This window comes from Rhinopithecus bieti, unplaced genomic scaffold (genome assembly GCF_001698545.2).
Source record: "Rhinopithecus bieti isolate Rb0 unplaced genomic scaffold, ASM169854v2 scaffold_1467, whole genome shotgun sequence".
NCBI lineage: Eukaryota > Metazoa > Chordata > Mammalia > Primates > Cercopithecidae > Rhinopithecus > Rhinopithecus bieti.
Genome location: NW_016803692.1, coordinates 3,562,278 through 3,583,160, shown reverse-complemented (window position 1 = coordinate 3,583,160; position 20,883 = coordinate 3,562,278). Strand labels below are relative to the sequence as shown.

General features: G+C 36.6%; 1 protein-coding gene across 1 annotated transcript in view; it reads right to left on the bottom strand.

Annotated features, from left to right (window-relative positions):
- ZNHIT6 (zinc finger HIT-type containing 6) overlaps positions 1-20,883 on the bottom strand; it is a 56,643-nt gene that overhangs the window by 28,370 nt on the left and 7,390 nt on the right. Inside the window, 1 exon segment of the mRNA XM_017851114.1 lies at positions 1,805-1,873. Within this exon segment, the coding sequence (XP_017706603.1) occupies positions 1,805-1,873 (69 nt within the window).

Genomic DNA, 20,883 nt, shown 5'->3' with positions numbered 1-20,883 from the left:
GAAGCCTCTTTTAACACACACCTGTACTCAAACATGAAAAGACGAGGTCAGGATAAAATGTATTTGAAACTAGCAGAAATAATAAATCTGAAAAAAGGTTTCAGATTTCAGTGCATGTTCAAATTTATTCATTCTAATTTATAAGACCAAGTTAAAAAATTGATACTAATTTCCTTGGAAACAAAACATTTTAAGTTTTCCAACTTTCCTCCATATATGCACACTGTTTTAAACATATATAAAGCTGTATAAATAAAATTAAGACACTGTTTTAAAACAGTAACTTTCCTCAACCATTTATACATATTCATATATACTATTGGCTACATACCCCTATCTGTAAAATAAGTCGTTTCCTTGTATGCAACTCCAAATAACAAAGTTCTTCACTAAAATCCCTTTGACAACTACAAAGAAAGGATATTTATGTATAATGTAGGAACATGCTAAATATACTACTTAAAGAGCAACTTTAAAATTTTGCTAAACCAAGGAATGAAATAGTTCACAAACATTAAAATGTTTCGTTTGTTTTGTTTTTTTATTTTTTTTTTGAGACAGAGTCTTGCTCTGTCTCCCAGGCTGGAGTGCAGTGGCATGATCTTGGCTCACTGCAACCTCCGCCTCCTGCGTTTAAGCTATTCTCATACCTCAGCCTCCTAAGTAGCTGTGATTACAGGGGTGCGCTACTTTCACCAGCTAATTTTGTATTTTAGTAGAGACAGGGTTTCACCATATTGGCCAAGCTGGTCTTGAACTCCTGGTCAAAAGCGATCCACCCGCCTTGACCTCCCAAAGTGCAGGCATTATAGGTGTGAGCTGCTGCATCTGGCTGACATTAAAATGTTTAAATGACACTTGAAAGTGTTTTAGGCTGGATGGGGTGGCTCACGCTTGTAATTCCAACATTTTGGGAGGTAGAGATGGGAGGATTGCTTGAGGTCAGGAGTTTGAGACCAGCCTGGGCAACATAGTGAGGCCCTGCCTCTACAAAAAATAAACAAGAATAGCTAGGCGTGATGGTCTGAGCCTTTAGTCCCACCTACCTGGAGGCTGAGGTAGGAGGATCACCTGAGCCCAGGAGGTTGAAGCTACAGTGAGCGGAGATCTGCACCACTGCACTCCAGCGTGGGCAACAGAGCAAGATCCTGCCTCCACTCCCCTCCAAAAAAAAAGAAAAGAAAAGAAAAGAAAAGAACAAGTTTTAATATGAAACAGTAACACAAAAAACTTTATGCAAATTAATTCCAATGAGTACACACATATGTATCTAAAATAATGTACTTTCTGAGTGATACACTATAATGTTAACAGTGGTAATCTTTGCATGGTAGAATTTTGGGTCATTTTCATCTCCTTAACCACCACACAGCTTAAGAAACAGGAAACTTTCAGCCCTCTAATTCTCCTTGGATCCCTCTCCTCAATACTTGCTTTGCTGCTAAAGAAACCATCATCAGGATTTCTATGTTAACAATTTCCCTTAGAGTTAGAAGTTCTATCACCTTTGTAGGTATTCCTAAAAGTACACTATTTAGTTTTCTGGCTTTATTCCCCATATTTACAAACAATCATGTTTTATACATTCTTCCTTAACTTGCTTTTCTTACATTATTTCTGAGATTCATCCATGTTGATGTGCATAGCTGTAGTTCATTCGTTTTCAGTGGTGTTTAGCATCTCAATGTATAAATATACCACAATTTAGTTATCTATTCAACTACTGACATTAAGTTAACAATTTATTTTAGATACACAGCCTCCAAATTAAAACAAATCAGTGATTAAAAGATAGCAGTGATACCTTTTTTCTATGTACTCAGCTTGACTTTGAGGGAACTGGAGCTTCACATGCCAACAAAACTGCTGTTTTCTAAGAGAGAAAATAATCATGTGAGAATCAAGGTAGTAGATAATAAAAGTCTGGATGCAAATTGAACTTTCTACATTTTCACTTTAAGATGATTCTAAAATTATTCTTAGAATTTAACATATATTTTCTATTAAGAGCTAATGTCTCTTGCAAAGGTTACTAAGAAAGAAAAAGGGAAGCAGTTCTAAATTCCAAGGACTTCACATTTCTGAATTAGAAGGCAATTTCTCATAGTTCAGGGGCTTTTGAGAGCAGTGTGCTACTATTTGAAGTTTACAAATAAATTTCCTCATGACTAAATACAATGAGCTGATGTCTTTGCTTGACTAGTCTGGAAATTAGGTGAATGAAGTATTGTCCGGTTGAGTCCAGCTGGCTGGAGATACACTTCTGAGGCATGAGTACGTGCATTCAGTAGCAAAACAGTAGACAACAAGCTGGTTGCTAAGCAGAATGCACTTTGAGCTACAGTCTTTTTGCTTTCAGGTCTAAACTTTGGTTTGACATAGGATCAACAGCAATAATTCACTAAAAGCCTGATTTTAGAAAAATGACTGTATTTAATATATCTAAATTTAGAGACACTGACATGATTCCTTTAAAAATCTAATGCTCCAAATATTGAATCCATTATCAAAATTTAAATGTCTTCACTACATGATGATTTTACACAATGTTTTCTTTACTTAGAAGAAATTTCTAACAATCAATTAGAGCAAGTTAATGACCACCAGCATCTCCTTAAAATCTATCCCATAGCAGTAGGACCCCAAAATCTAAAATAATTTTCTTTTAATACAATCTAGTAATCTTTCAGCAAACATTTACATGATTTAGTAAAATTTCTGTCAGAAGACAATGCCCATAATTTTATTGAGAACAAAGTTGAAAAATACTCTTTACTAATCTAAAGGACAGATGTCTAAAATCTCAGAGGAAAAAACATTTAAAAATTTGAATGCAAATGCAAATTACTAGTTACTAGTTTTAAAAAAATAATTCTTCCAAAATAAAACATTTTGTAATATTCATTATTTGAGTAGGTATACCATAATACATTAAGGGCTGGGAGAGACATTTTTTTTTAAATAAGAAATAAACTGATTTTGTTCACCTTTAATGCATAATATAATTTCTTCCTAAATGGTATATTTTTTTCCACGTTAACTTAGGGAAAAAAGGAATTACCAACTTGCCATCTTACAGAATTGTAAACCACGCTCAATCACCATTATTGCTTTGAGTAATTTTCAAAACCCATTGCCTTTTAACCATGTTCAGTACCACCCTGAATATGGGTCAGAAGCACATTAACATTTCCAAACACAGGAGGGGGGGAAAAAGGCCCTCGGAGATAATTTTATTTGCTGCTAGTTAACTAGTCTCCTTATAACAAAGTCATTCATTGCTATACATGCCTAAATTATTGCATAAAAATATTTCTGTATTTGGCCTCAGCGTCCACCTGAACAAATTTGAAAAGCACACTAACTTTTAAAATGTGATCTTGCCAATATTTTCAAAACAAAGAAAAACGAGAATTAATGGCCCCAGACAGAACATTCATGCACCACATACTCAGATTTAACTCATTTACAAGTGCCATATTTTTGAGGTTGTTTTATTTCTTCTAAGAAATAAAGGGCCCTATTTGATACGTAGGCATGATTTTTCTATACTATACTTTAACCCAAGGTGGCGCAAATAGAAAGTGTGTAAAGGGTGTTGTATAAAGAACTGCCCTGAGGCTGGGCTGCAGCTTTAAGGCCTATAATCCCAGCACTTTGGGGGAGGCCGTAAGGTGGGGGCATCATTTTGCAGCCCAGGGAGTCAAGGATCAGGCCTGGTCAAGCTGTGACACCCCATCCTCTTACAAAAAAAACAAAAATGAAGCCCAGGCATGGCTGGGCGTTATGCCTATAGTCCCAGCCTACTCTGGGAGGGGGTTGAAGTGGGAGAATCAGCCTGAGCCCAGGATTAAGCTGACAGTGACTCGCACTGATGTCACGCACTTCAGGCCTTTAAGGCTGAACGAATGAGACCCTGCTCAAAAAAAAAAAATTGCTAGGCCAGGCACGGTGGGGGCCTCACCCCTCTAATCCCAGCCACTTTGGGGAGGCCAGGGCTGGCAGATTCAATGAGGGTCAGGAGATCTAGACCATCCTGTGCCGCTAACACGGTGAAACCCCGGTCTCTTACTAAAAATTTACAAAATCTAGCCGGGTCTGGCTGGCATGGTCCCTGTAGTCCCAGCTACGTGGGAGGGCCACGAGGCAGCAGAATCACATCACTTGAACCCAGGAGGCGGAGTTGCAGTGGGAGTTGAGATTTGGCCACCGCACTCCAGCCTTGCGCGAAAGCAGCAAGATTTCCGGTCTCCGGAAAAAAAAAAAAAAAAAAAAAAAAAAAAAAATTGCTGAAATGCAGTGAGTTATTTTCTCTAAAATGGTTTCCAATTCTTCAGTGTTGCTGAAATTACTGTAAGTCCTGACATGTGCTCTTCTTAAGACTGAAAGAATTAAGTTTGTTTCCCAGTTTTTATAATTATATATACAAATATATGTCCCACTTAAAAAAAATGCACATACATCAAACTCCTGGCAACATTACTTGGATTACTTTCTAAAGCTAGATTCCAAGAGGTACAATCAGTAAGACAGAGCAGGGTTTCTCAGTCTCAGCAGTGCTGGTATTTTGGACTAGATAATTCTTTGCAATGGGGACTCGGTCCTTTGCACTGCAGGATGTTTAGTAGTATCCCAGGACTCCACCCTCTAGATGAGTGTTCCCAGTGGAACACTCATACATCCAGTTGTGGCCACCAAAAATGCTACCAGAAATTGTAAATGTCCCTGGAGGCAGAATCATCACTGTTTGAGAACCACAAGGATAAAGGTTTGAACATTTACAATTACTCCTAATGCATTAGGGCTACTGTTCCCCAAATTCAACAAAATGCCTTCAACTACAATAATGTCACCATGTCCTTGGCATATCAACATTCTCAAAAATGGTATTACTATACCTAGTATATTCTAGGTAACTTAGGGACTCCAAGATCCCATGTTTAGAGTTGGGTGATAAGACTGGTGGAGTAATTGTGGCAACTATGAATCCTTATGTTCCCTTCTGGGCAATCTGACAAAGCAACAGAAACACTAACCTCTTCTAAGTCCTATGAAACCCAAGTAACTATTCATGCACAGCAAAGCTGTTTCCCTCTCCTTCCCGAAATATCAATACATACATGCATTCTCAATGAGGGCAGCATGGCCCCAAAGAGGGCAAAAACTGGTTCTCTGAAGGGCCAACAAAATCTTTGCTATTTTAACATTTGTGGCCCTACAAAGGGCTACTGTATGCAACAGATATACAGTGTATCTATGGTATCAAAATATCATGGCAGAAAGCTCCTTGGGAGGCCATAATAAAAAAAAGATTGAAAAATACTTAGATGGCACTTGTATCAAATGAGGAAAATAAATATTTTATACTCATTTTCAGGGAGTTAATACAGGGCACTTATTTACGAACACATGCTTACTAGAAACTTGTTAAGGATCAGTCTCTCTGTGGCCTGCTTGTTAACAAAAACAGAAAAAAAAAGGGATTATTCTCTCCCACAGTTTCAAGAAAGTATGTGGATGAACACACACATTTAAGGAAAGAGGTTCTATAACCATAATCTAAATTATTCTTTTGACTTCATAACTTCAAATTGCAAATTTTTGTATGGGGAATGCTACCATAATCCCAAGGAAAAAGATGCAAATCAAAAGTCATTAGCTCCTTTTAAATGGCACTGCTCTAATGTTACAATAAGATGTTCAAATTCATTAATAACCAAAGAAATGTATATAGAAATAAAATATTTTTACTTATCAGGTTGGCAGAAATTAGAAATACTAAGGAAGTGTGGCAAAAGTGTGGCAACTTCATTGCTGACAGCAATATAAATTGGTGCAAGCTTCTGGTAGTTCAATTTCATAAAAGCTATAAATAAAATCGGTAATTAAAAGTATATATTTTGCCTCAATAGTTTTATTCCTGGAAATTTATCCCAAGGAAATAATTGGTCAAATAATAGTGTATATATAAATGTCCACTGCACCACTTTATATAATAGAAAAAAAATTAGAAACAACCTAAATGTACATCATCAGAAAGTTGATTAAATAAATCATGGTAGATCTACATAATGAATTTTAAGTAGTCATAAAAGATGAGGCAGAACTTAATGTACTGATGTGGAAAACTGTGCATGTTGAATGATAGCCTTTATATTTAAAACACAGGCTTATACATATATTGGCAAGTATGAAGACCATACCCCAAACTTTTAGCTATGATTATTTCTTGACATTATAAAAGGACTTGACTTAATTTTTACCTACGAATATGTCTGTATTATTAAATAAATCTTCCACATAATGATTTGTGGGATTTTTTCCTTTTTTGAGACAGGGTCTCACTCTGTCATCTGGGCTGGAGTGCAGTGGCAAAATAGGGTTCACTGCAGCCCTGACTTTCTGGGCTCAGGCAATCCTCTCGCCTCAGCCCCCACAAGTAGCTACCACAGCTGACTGATATTTTTGAATTTTAGTAGAGACAAGGTCTTGCTATGTTGCCCAGGCTGGTCTCCAATTCCTGAGCTCAAGCGATCCTCCTACCTTGGCCTGCCAAAGTGCTGAGATTACAGGTGTGAGCCACTGTACCTGGCTGATTTGTTACTTTTTATAATCAGTAAAGTCAAAGATGCATTCATGCGGCACACACAGGATGGTAGTGATAGAAAGGACAGGAATAATTTTAACATTCTCTTTGAATTTAAAAATATTTCACTATTAGAAGTATTCATTTAAGAATTCTCTTTTGCCCCCTTTGAGAAAAAAAAATATACGTTTCTCTTTTTTATCTTAGAAACTAGTACCAAACCAGAACTAGGGTTACTTACCTAATCATTTTGATAGTCTCAAAGCTATCTTCCTATGAAATATGCCACAACTAAGAGTTACAAATGGAGGCTAAACTCTAAGAATGAAGATTTCTAATACAAAGTTTAAATAAAGCTTGAATATTTCTGTTTTTTTTTTTTTTTTTTTAGACGGAGTCTCGCTCTGTAGCCCGGGCGGGAGTGCGGTGGCGCGATCTCGGCTCACTGCAAGCTCCGCCTCCCGGGTTCCCGCCATTCTCCTGCCTCAGCCTCCCGAGTAGCTGGGACTACAGGCGCCCGCCATCTCGCTAGTTTTTTGTATTTTTTTAGTAGAGACGGGGTTTCACCGTGTAGACCAGGATGGTCTCGATCTCCTGACCTCGTGATCCACCCGTCTCGGCCTCCCAAAGTGCTGGGATTACAGGCTTGAGCCACCGCGCCCGGCCACTCTTTTTTTTTTTAAATCACCAATTCTCATCTCACTCCAACAATGATTAACCAACATATACCCAAAGAACACAAACGAGAGCTCACTAGACATTAAGGACAAAGAGACCAACAAGGAGATGAGTCCAACACGGACTTCTTTTTAGGGCAGCAAGTCAATCACCAACGTTGGGCACTGCATTATTCCCTCCATTTCACAATTTTCATATGAAAGCTTCCTGTTCTTTATTGACACTGTACATAGCAAGAAGGCTCAATATACTATAAGGTCCAGAGGTAGGACGGGGGAGAGGTTAAGTGGACTTTATGTTTGAATCCCATTTTAATAATTTACTTCTTAACATGTTCTTCAGCAAGAGACAATCTCTTTGTACCTCAGGCTTCTCATTGTAAAACAGGGATAACAACGGTATTTCTATCACAATTAAATGAATAAATAATATATCAAGAGTTTAGAGGCTGGGCATGGTGGCTTATGCCTATAATCCCGGCACTTTGGGAGGCCGAGACGGTTGGATCACTTGAGGTCAGGAGTTTGAGACAAACCTGGACAACATAGTGAAACCCCATTTCTACTAAAAATACAAAAAAAAAAAAAAAAAAAAAAAAAAAATTTGCCAGGATTGGTGGTGCACAACTGTAGTCCTAGCTCCTCAGGAGGCTGAGGCAGAAGAATCACTTGAATCCAGGAGGTGGAGGCTGTAGTGAACCGAAATTGTGCCACTGCATTTTAGCCTGGGTGACAAGAGTGAGACTATCTCAAAAAAAATAAAAATAAAAATAAAAAAAAGAGTTTAGAAGACAACATTGTTAGTACTCAACAATGTTGCTGTTATTATCAAATACTGACAGTGTCTTTAGAGAGTATTTTGCCGGGATTTCATAAGCAAACTCTAGTCACATTAAACTTAGTGTTTAGTGGCTAGAGATGAAACTAGAAACATTAATACCAGATTATATACGGCCCTGAATGCCCTGCTAAGCAGTATGGATTCTATCCTGTAATTAATGCACCAACAACAAAGGTTTTAAAGAACAGTGAAATGAAGGGCTTACAGGGAGATTCATCATCCTACTACTTAACTCTCCTAATAAGTGTTTCCATAGTATATCCCGGACATTAACATTTTAGCCCTTGTTCATAGTTATTAAGAGAAGTATTTCCAACTACTTTTGAGAATCACATTGATATATCATGTCAGTTCAAATATACTTAAAATTTTCACTTCTGATTTTTAAACACAGGTGACTCCATGAGGTAAGCTAAAGCTAAAACACATGTCTGTTTTCAGAATACTGTATCACTAATTACATTAGAAATTTCTACAGGTTCCATCCTGGCCAACATGGTGAAACCCCGTCTCTACCAAAAATGCAAAAATTAGCTGGGCATGGTGGCATGTGCCAGTGGTCCCAGCTACTCAGGAGGCTGACACAGGAGAATTGTTTGAACCCAGGAGACAGAGGTTGCAGTGAGCCAAGATCATGCCATTGCACTCCAGCCTGGTGACAGACGGAGATTCCATCTCAAAAAAGAAATGTCTACAGATTATAAAAAAACTACCAGTAAATTGTTTTATCAGAGAGCACAGCAAGTAGCAATAGTAAATAACAATGGTTTGTTTTAAAAGCTTTTTGTGTCAGGCATGGTTCTAAATATATGTATTAACTCCTTTAATCCTTATAATTCTATGAGGTAAATATCATTATTATTTCATTTTACAGATGAAAACACTAAGGTAGAGAGAAGAAAGTCACTCCTCCAAGGTCATTATTCAGCTGGAAGTAGCAGAGCTGCTGGGATTTGAGCCCAGGCAGTGCTTCCTCATAACTCTAGAGTCCACACTCTAATCTGCTATAATATTATGAGCTTTCTAGAATTGAAAGTTCAAAATAAACTATGTATTTTCTGTACTGCGAATTCAAGTGTATCTCAGTTACTTTTATTTTAAATATTTGCCCCATATTTTAAAATCATTTTTAAGACGTATAGCAGACATTTTGACTATCTACTTAGCAATCATTCCCCACCTGTCACCACCATCCTTCGTAATCCATAACCATACCTTAATGAATGAATTCTATGCCAACCCTCTAGGGGTGTACCTTATGACTTAAAAAAATCAACATACTTTCCTGGACACAATGGCTCCAGATTGGGCAGATTACGTAGGCAGCCTAATCATGGTGAATTTCAGGTTTTCTGTTTAGTAATGTTGGGAGAGAAGCACTCTGTTTGGATATTTACTATAACCCAAACTGTTACCAGCAATATCCTATGACTATGAGGATTACATGGACACCATAAAGGATACAATGACGAATCAGGAAAAAAAAAAAATGGGTCCTCGATGATATAACCAAGTTGCTGTATCTATTGAAGTCCATCTACCTCTGAACATTGTTATGAGAGCCAAAATGTCCTTTGTATATAGTTCAAATCTGTTTAAACTGGATATTCTATTTCATGCAATATAAAGCATCCTAACTGATAAAAGGGATTGATACAAACATTTCTTCTATGTTTGTCTTTCATTTATAAGCAATAGAAAAGGAAGAGACACTAAAATTGTCAACTGGTATGACATCTGGAAGCAGCAAATAATACCTGATGAAATTACAGGAAAAAATTTTGTTCTACTGTCAGCTATAAAATCTTAATTTAGAGTCGAAAGAAACTCTACCAAATTCTGAACTCTTCAAGAAAAGTACGAAATCTACAAAATATCTACATAATCCTTCATTCACAGGCATTTAATCTTTTAAAATGTATTCCAAGATGAAAATTTGAAGTCTCTCAAAATAAATGGAATCATTCCTTATAAAATAATCTATTTTATTAGGATTAGTACTATGATAAGTGTTTTTTGGAAGCATGAATACAAAGAATCTGTTTAGTTACTTGTTATAGATTAAAATGACTAGAATTTGGGAGAAGGAAAACCATAATTTTATGTCTCACATCATTATGTAAATACTTTGGAAAGTAATAGTTATATATTATATTTTTGCCCTTTTAAAAATTAGTACCACTACTGCATGAAAATAATAGGAAACAGGTTAACTATGTGGTATTGGCTTTAGTAGAAAGTATATTAAGAAAATGGATATAGCAGGTGAAGACTGAAATGAAATGAAAAAGAACCTTTTTACTTCCAATAATTGAGTACTTAAGCAGTTCTCAACTGGGAGTATGGGGACAATTGGAAATGGTTGGGCAGTTTTGGTTGTTCCAAGACTAGGGAGCACTTGAGGGATTTAGTAGGTAGGGGGCAAGGAGTGGGAAATTCCTGTAATGTATGGGAAAGCCCCACACAACAAAAAACCTGTCCCATTCAAAAATGCCAGTAGAACCCCTACTAAGAAACACTAGAAAGTAGAAAGGACAGCAGATATATGCATACCAAAAATGAATACCAGCACTAAATGCCCGCATCTGTTTCGTATTAACTGCAGAGAAAATATGTACTATAGGAACCTAGGCAAAAGAGACATAATGGAGAAGATGAGCTATCATGTGTACTTTCACAGATGGCTAGAAAATAAGGAAGAAAAAGACATGCTAGGATTTAGAATGGTGATCAGCCTGGGAACATTTAGTTGAATACATTAGGAAATAAGGTAGAGAGAGACTATGAAGATCCACATTCAGATATGGATCACTCGTACGAACAGGAAGATTTCCTGCTCAAAGTATGACTCTACCTAAACTCGCCGGCATGGCAGAGTGGGCCTCTCTCCAGCCTCATCTCCTGTCACTCACCAAACCCCCACCAAACTACTTACATTGTGCTAACTTTGCTACACTATGCTTTTGCATATGATATTCTCACCACCAGAACCATCTTTCCCTCTGTCTAGATAAAACCTAGAAATAAAACTATTTCTCATCCTTTAAAAACATGCTCAAATTCTATCTTCTCTAGGAAGTTTTTCCTGTTCCCTGCTCTCAGTGAGTAACACTTCTCTTGAAAGGCTGGGGCAGGGAGCCCTCCTCTGTGCTACCAAACCCCATGAGTACTCCATCACAGCACTAACTATACTGTTTTAAGAGTTTGCAGTCTTCTCTGGCCACTGACTGAACTAATTGAGAATAAGGTCAGTGACTTGTCGGCACACAGATCAGGGGTTTTCAGGTAGAGGTAAACATCAGAATCATCTGGTGGTTTTTAGAAGTAAAGATGTCCTTGGTTGGGCGTGGTGGCTCACACCTGTAATCCCAGCACTTTGGGAGGCCAAGGCGAGTGGATCACTTGAGGTCAGGAGTTTGAGACCAGCCTGGCCAACATGGTGAAACCCCATCTCTACTAAAAGTACAAAAAGTAGCCAGGCGTGGTGGGGCTTGCCTGTAATCCTAGCTACTTGGGAGGCTGAGGCAGAAGAATTGCTTAAACCCAGGAGGTGGAGGCTGCAGTGAGCTGAGATCGCGCCACTGCACTCCAGCCTGCGTGACAGACTGAGACTCTGTCTCAAAAAACAAAAACAAGAAGTACAGATGTTCTAAGGCTCTATAAATTAGCAAGTTCTGCTGGTCAAGCCCAGGTATCTATAATTCTGCATTTTGAAATTGCCTCAGTTAATTCTGACATGCACTCTAAACTGAAAACCACTAGTCATAAAACTGGTACTATTACTGTCTCCATCTTACAGACAAAGCAACAGGCACAGGGAAATAAGTAACTTGCCAAGAAAACTTCCTTACAAACAAAGATTAAATTAAATTTTGTTATGTTTAATAAAATATAAACATTCAGGAAATATTAACTATATTGTTATTCCTCCTTTAAAAAGCAAATACAACGAAGAAGACTTACTCTGTTTTGTTTAATGAGGAATATTTGAAATGAATTATATTTCCAACTGCCTGGGAAGTAGCAACTTCAAATGAGGGGGGGATAAGAAGGAGTTAACCCCAGGCTATGGAATGGGGTACAGACAGTACAAGACTCAAAAATGAGATGACAAATTTCATCTACTGGCAATGCTGCCTATGGCCAATTGAGATATCTCTGAGCTAATGACTTTTGTGGGCACAGAAGCTTAAATGATTCTAAGTAGGTGACCATTATGGTGAGAACAAGTTTTAGAGAGGTGTATCTAACAGATAGGCTGGGTGTGCTGGCTCATGCCTGCAATCCCAGAACTTTGGGAGGCCAAGGCAGGTGGATCACCTGAGGTCAGGAGCCTGGCCAACATGGTGAAACCCCAGCTCTACTAAAAATACATAAATTAGCAGAGCATGGTGGTGCAAGCCTGTAGTCTCAGCTCCCTGGAAGGTGGATGCACAAGAATCATTTGAACCCAGGAGGTGGAGATTGCAGAGCACTGAGATCGCACCACTAACTCCAGCCTGGGTGACAGAGTAATACTGTCTCAACACCGGGCACGGTGGCTCACGCCTGTAATCCCAGCACTTTGGGAGGCCAAAGCGGGTGGATTACCTGAGGTCAGGAGTTCAAGACTAGCCTGGCCAACATGGTGAAACCCTGCCTCTAGTAAAAATACAAAAATTAGCCAAGTGTGGTGGCATGTACCTGTAATCCCAGCTACTCAGGAGGCTAAGGCAGGAGAATCGCTTGAACCTGGGAGGTGGAGGGGGTTCCTCAACAGTCCAGAGTGAGATAAGAAGGGCCTGCATAGGACACTACAGCTGATAAATGCTGCGGTCAAGGAGACAGTAAGAAAGGGACACATTTTAGAAGCATATCACAAAGGATGGTCTTGGTGACCAGGAAAAGTCTTCCTTAAGTGAATCAGTTCGGGAACCTCAAGATGATCAAGTGTTTGGCTTTCCATTTCTATGAATGCTAGCTAATTACTGCTGTGGAAAGTTATACCCTGTGATGCTGTGTCACAAGAACTCCCTTACCACTGTCTGCATGGCTGCAGTAAGTAAAAGCCCAACTGGGGAACCATTAGGATTCTATTCTTTCACACTGTTTTTTCTAAATCCTTGATGCTGTTCTGAAATTCTTCCATCAAACCATATCAAAGCTATTATGGCAGAGAAACCCAGAGCTAAACATTTCAATCAGTTGACAAGTCTGTACTAGGCACCTATTATATCATCCCCCAAAGCTCACAGCAAAATCCACTTGTCTTCTCATGACCACAACTGCTAAACCCATCATTTTATTTTCCTTTACTCTTTCCTAAAGCCAATTTATAGCAAAGTACAAACCTATACTACTTATATTTATAGGATACCATGCTAAAAAAAAAAAAAAAAAAAAAAAAGTCCTGTGCTTTTAGAAGTACATTACCACATAACTTTTTAAGGAAAAAAGTGCTACTGGCATTAATACAGGGGTAAATAGGTATATTACTGCAATATAATAAGGATGATGCAATTTTATCCAAAGAACAAAAAGTAATTTTTTGAATTCATAAAAGGTTATTTCTTTACAAGAGGGACATCTAGTGGCTAGCTTCTAAAACAGACTCAAGTTCTTAAATATTAAGTTGTTTAGTAATAGGCACACCTCTATTACTTTCATACTGTAAGTAAAAGACAGACACACAAACACAGAGCTAAAGAACCCTAGGTCAAAAGGATAAATTGAAAAGTTAAGGACTTTCAGTTCTAAGCTGTTAGCAGTAGAAGAATGGTAAGTAGAAGAACTGGATTGTTTAGAACTGAGGGCCAATTATCGTTTGGAGACAAACGCAGGGATAAGAAAATTGGATCCATATCTGAGGAAATGGGTGGTTAGTCCACAGAAAAGAGTCCAAGCAGACAGCAGTACCAGACTTACACAACTTCAGATACTGGGATTATTTACACGATGAGAAGTGTTTTAAATTACTGAAGAAAAAAAGGAAGCTTACAACGTGAGTAAGGAATACAGTTCTGTCTAAAAGATGAGAAAGATTAGGGAAGAAACAGAGCTTCCAGGGAAAAATAAACTAAAATACAGACAGTGCATAGGCTAAAAATATGATTAATTAGACAACTGAGGAGAGAAAGTGACTTGGACAATATAGCTAAATAAGTTACTCGGAATGTAGCAAAGACAAAGAAATTTAGATAACGTATTACTTTTCCAGAATTCTCATATTTAGACAGCAGAACAAATCTCAAGGAATAATAAAAAGAAATCACACTGAGACACACATCATAGAAACTGCAGAACTCCAAAGACAATACTGAATATTTTCAAAGCAATCAGAAGAGAAAAGAAGGAAGACTATGTATAAAGCAACAGTGTTCTCAATAGTGGCAAAAGAAGTGAGAAGACAATGGAATATATAAATTAACTGAGTTCTAAAATAAATGTCAACTTAATATATTTCATATGAAGCTAAACTATCATTCAAAAGGGGCTGGGCATGGGGGCTCATGCCTCTAATCCCAGCACTTTGGGAGGCCAAGGTGGGAGGACTGCTTGAGGCCAGGAGTTCAAGACTAGCCTGGGCAACATAGTAAGATTCTGACTTAAAAAGTAAAAAACAGATAAAAAACAAAAGTAAGAGTGAGCTGTCTGACTATACATGAAATTTTGAAACAGGCAAAAGAAATGTACAGGGGAAAAAAGGACAGGCTGTCTCTAAGGAAGAGAGCAAATGACAAGAAAAACCTTTCTGGGGTGATGGTAATGTTCCATTTATTCACAGGGACTGGATTATACAGGTGCATGTATTTGTCAAAACTCAGCAAATGTATATACTTAAGATTTGTGCATTTCATTATGTGTAAATTTTATATCAACAGACAAAAATGCAAACTATGGAACTCTAGTTATGATGCTTAAGTATTCAGGGCCCAGTAGAGGGATGCCTGCATTTAGTTCGAAATGCACCAAAAATAAAATGGGTTAACGGATGGATAAATATCTGATAAAGCAATTATTGTAAAATATTAATGACAGAATTTAGGTGATGGGTATGTACACATTCACTACAAAATTTTCAACTTTGTTTTATGTTTCAAATTTTTCATAATAAAATATTGGAAAAAACTTTAGGCAAAACTAATCTATAAAATTGAAAGTTAGGGGAGATAGTAAACTTGGGAGGTGGTGGTAGGTATTCCCATGGTGGGCAGTAAAGACTTCTCGGGTGCTGGTAATGTTTTTGACCTTGGTACATTAATGATTTGTGTATTTTTTTGGTATGTATTGTATTTCCATTAAAAAATGAAAATAAGACTAGCGCGGTGGCGCATGTCTGTAATCACAGCACTTTGGGAGGCTGAGGTGGGTGGATTGCCTGAGCTCAGGAGATTAAGACCACACTGGACAACATGGTGAAACCTCCTCTCTACTAAAACACAAAAAAATTAGCTGGTATGGTGGCAGGCACCTGTAGTCACAGCTACTCAGGAGGCTGAGGCAGAAGAATTGCTTGAAACCAGAAGATGGAGGTTGCAGTGAGCTGAGATTGCACCACTGCACTCCAGACTGGGTGACAGAGGGAGACCCTGTCTACAAAAAAAAAAAAAAAAAAAAAAAAAGAGGATGAAATACAGATATTTTAAGATGAAAACTGAAAAGCATATTTTATAAGACCCTCACTAAAGAAATCTTAAAAAAGAAAACAAAATGATCCTAAAAGAAGGTCTGAAAAAATGTCTAAAAAGGGACAAAAATACTGGTATATATGTGGGTAGATTATACTTTTGTCCATTTTACTGATGAGGAAAATGAGATATAGAGTTAAAGCCACAAAACCAGTAAATATCAGAGCTGGCATTTGAAGCCACTATATATTGTTCAGCTTCAGAAAACAACAAATAGTTGATTAAAAGAAACAGAGATCAAAGAGACGTTTCTCCCATGGTTATATACATGGTGACTACTTGGTAGAGTAACATGTAATGCCCTTAAAGAAAGTTCAGCAAGATTCTAAGAGCTATTTCTTAGCATGTCCTTAACGTTACCAGCTTCAGTCCAAACTCTACTATCAGAGGGGACAAAACAACATGGTTCAGGCCAGGTGCGGTGGCTCACGCCTTTAATCCCCGCACTTTGGGAGGCCAAGGCAGGCGGATCACAAGGTCAGGAGATCGAGACCATCCTGAACATGGTGAAACTCTGTCTCTACTAAAAACACAAAATATTAGCTGGGTGTGGTGGTGTGTGCCTGTAGTCCCAGCTACTTGGGAGGCTGAGGCAGGAGAATAGTATGAACCCGGGAGGTGGAGACTGCAGTGAGCCGAGATCGTGCCACTGCACTCCAGCCTGGGCGACAGAGCGAGACTCCATCTCAAAACAAACAAAAAAACAACATGGTTCATCTATGAAGTTTTTCTTATCTAACAGACATACAGTATATAACAAACAGAACTCATATATTTAAGCTGATTCCCAAAGGGATTCAGATCCAAAGAATCGCTAATTTATTACTGTTTTTTTTTTTTTTTTTAAGAGACAGGGCCTCACTCTGTCGCCCAGGCTGGAGTGTAGCGGTGCAATCATGGCATTCACCATCACACCAAGCTAAGTTTTAAATTTTTTGTGCAGATGACGTATTGCTTGACAATCACCAATTTAAAGTGAGCTTCCTGATCTTTCAGACAATTGTTTTAAACTCCAATTCTTTTTTTTCACTGAACATGTCATGGATAGTATTCCATGACAATACTTCTGCGTCTAATTGTTTTTGCTTAATAGCTGCATGGAATTCCACGGTATGAAGGTGTCATCATTTATTTAACTCAGTCCATACTGAAGGATACTTTAGGTTGGTGCCAGTTTTTACACTACTAAAAACAATATTGCAATAGATATATGTGTACATATATCTCGTTTGCAGATCATCTACAAATATGTTTGTAGGCTAAATTCCTTGAGTACTTATTTCTAACATTTTAAGATGTAATATACATTTTATACAACAAAATATATAACATTCTGAGAAACATTACCAAATTGCCTTCTAAAAGGACCATACCAATTTAACTCTCAAGAACAATGGAAGAGAAAAATGGCCTGGTTAACCCATATCTTCATTATACTAGATATTATTAATGTTTATCAGTAAAATACTATGTATGTAGACATATCTTTCTATGACTATCTATTCTCATCCTCTGCCCCTTTCCTAATTAGTTGCTAGTCTTTTTTTCTTAATAATGCATAAGCACTCTGTGTCATATATGTTAAAGACTTTTTTGATCCAGTCTTTTGACTTTATTATGGTCTTTTTTTGCCATGTAAATTTAGTTATTATTTTATTATTTTCCTTTTGGCTTCTGGATGGGATGTTTCTTCTCTTCAAGATTATGAAAATATTCCAGTATTTTTATTTCATTTTAAGATTTTGATCCATCTGGATATTATTTAGTAAAAGATTCAGCATTTCCTCTCAAATGGCAAGCTGTTTCAACTCCATTTATTAAGTAATTATTTGTATTAATTTGAAATGTTACCTTGATCATATACTAGGAAATCAAATATACTATTTATTTTCTGTGATCTAGTTACAGATTTCTAGGCCAACACCATAAAATTAGTATAATTTCATAAATTTTAATGAGTCCAGCCTCATCATTCTTTTTTCAGATTTTTCCAGGCACTTCTGCCATGTTATTCTTCAAAATAAACTTCAGTTATTTATGAATTGTCTTCTCAATAAATAAATAACAACAAACAAAATCCCACTGATATTCTGATTAGGATTGCATCAGACTTAAAAGATCACTTAAGAAACAATACTGAGCTTTTTAAGAATACGCACTTTTTTTCTAAACTAAAAAAATGTAACTAAAATAGGCACTCATACTTTCTTGATGAAAGTACAAAGTGGTAATGTTTTATGGAGACAATGCAGAGTTTTTCTCAAAAGTTTAAACACATCTTTTAAGTCATTCAGGAGAAATTACATTTTCTTCATATAGGTCTTTCATATTTCTTTCAACAAATTTGATTAGCACTGGGTAGAAGTGAACATAAAACTATAGACCCTACAAAGAGATGAGGTAAAGGAATTACCTCTGAAAAAGCCACTATTTTAAAGTAGCTTGGGATCTGCTCCAAAATAAGCAGGACAGCCAACATTTCCTTATCAAGCTTCTCTATTTTTAACAGCGAATGTCAACCTTGCTTTGGCTCAACTTATATAAGCCTCCCTGAACTTAACTTTATTGATTACAGCTATCTACTATGACACTCCTGCAAATTCCTCTAAAATAGTCCTCTAAAATTCATCCCCATTGCATCCATTTTTGACTTCACAGACTTCACCTCACTTTGACTATTCAGTGAAAATTGCAGTACTTATTCTTAGAAAAATTCACACATCACATAATTTCACATATAATTTTAGGAGAGTCAGTGAAAATGCCTGCTATAAAGGGTGTCTGGATTAGAATGAACCTATTCCAGTCAGCTGCTACAATCACCTGCAGATAGGTCTACAGAGTAATTCAGGTACAATGGCACATTCATCACACTTCATATAGGGGCTTTTAAATTTAAAACTTTTTTAAAAAAATAAATGTAGACTTTATAGAAAAGTTACAAAACAGTACAAAAGATTTTCATTCAGATTCCTCAAAAGTTAAAACATTCAAATTTTAAGCAACATTAACTTGAGATTTTGACTATACTGCAGTTCAAGTTGCTTAAACAAGCAATCAATTTAATACCTAGGGCGTATTAATAATAATCTTAGAACAAGACTAACTTCTCATATCAACAATTCCAAAATCTTCAAAACTGAGAGATTTTTAACTCCTTCAGCAGCAAAACCTGAGTCAGTCTACAATCATTATTTACCCATTATAAGGTAAACATTTATAGGTTTCACTGCACAAATAGTACTGTTTGATTACACAGTGCTGTCCCAGACCTATGAGGGGTGAATGGAATATATAGTAACTGTGGCATATTCCTAAGAATTTCAGTGAAGGGAATGTAAATCTTCAATGTCACTGTATATTATTTACTATGTGCCAGGTACTACTTTAGTTATTATTAATAATTCATTTAATCCTATCAATAACCTGGTAAGTCAGATTTTGCCCAAGGTCACCTAATGTATAATCAAACAGTAGAGGCAACATGCAAATTTACATTGATCAGAGACAAAGTTATAACCAACTTTTGAAAGTTAATAGAAAAAAGTATTGAAAACTAGTCTCTTAGAATACTGGGGGCATGGGAGCTTAACAGAATTCTTTGAAAACATTTCACTTCCCCTTCTTCCCTCTTTCCAGCAAATACAACTGCAATCATCTAAAACCTTGCTCATTTTCATGTGTTCATGGTATCTTATTGCTCAGCTGATAAGATACAAATATCTCAAAGTAATTCTAAATGTCTTTATTTTTTTCTCTTAAAGGTGAAATATAAGACACCAGAATCCTGATTCTGTCTACATTATATTAATTATATAGACCAAGAAAAGATTAGAACTATACATTCAATAAGTACATCTTCTGTATTTATCTAAATCAGTGGTTCTCAAATGGGGGTGATTCTGCCTCCTGCAGTGGACATCTGGCAATGTCTTAACAAGAAATAAAAAATCCAAGAGCTCAACCTCTCTAATAAAGCTGCCCACAAAAAAGTTTGGTAATATTCAACAAAAGTTAAGGTATAACTAAAATAGGCACTCATACTTTCTTGATGAAAGTACAAAGTGGTAATGTTTTATGGAGACAATGCAGAGTTTTTCTCAAAAGTTTAAATACATTGTACTCTCTAATCCAGTAATTCTGCTTTCTAGGAATTGATCCTACAAAGAAAAGTCACGTAAGCACACAAAACAATTTGTTCAAGGCTGTTTAATATCGTGCTATTTATAATAATTAAAAACAAGACATAAAATAAGTGTTCATGAATATGAGAATAATTAAATGAAACAGGATATAGTCAAAGGTGGAATATCCTACTTAAAAATAATGAGGCAGATTTGCATTAACAAGAAAAGAGGTTCATAATATATTGCTAAATGGAAATTCTAGCTGTAGGAAAAAAGGATGTGAATTTATTCATAAAAATTAATGTTTAACTTGAGCAGAGTCATGTCACTTTATATAGCTTTAAGTATTTTATATTATGTTTTACTTTATTACATAAAAAAAGAGAAAACATGATTAGAAGGAAATGTTACGAAATTTTATTAGTGGTCAACTCTAGATAGTGGAATTACAGGTGATATTTTCCTTTAAACTTTTAATGATACAGATGTATTATTTTTACAATAGCTACTATAAACTGATTCCTTCCCACATGCCACTTACTGCCTATGTGAATGAATACACTAAAAGGCCACAACTCTACAAGGCAGTTATCATGAGCTCCATTTTGCAGATGGCAAAAGACTAAAAAAAGGATTCTAAAGCCTACTATTACACACTATGTTGCTAATCTCCTCTTAGGAAACACTAAAAATTTAAGAAAACCAATCCCAAATCTCTATAAATTTATGAACAAAAGACTAACGCAAGAAGAATCTGATTTGCCATTTGCAGAGACCTGGGGAGTTTCAAAACAACCAAAAATATACTAAACCTGGAAAATATACTGAGTGTAATATTCTTGGTAAAAACTTTCCGCATACATTCATGTATCTAGAGACACAAAAATGTTATACTTGAGGCCATCTGCTTTTCATTACTGAGAACTAATCTCTGATTACAATCATTCTGAATGGCTTCTTTCATAAAACAGGAACACATTTTGTA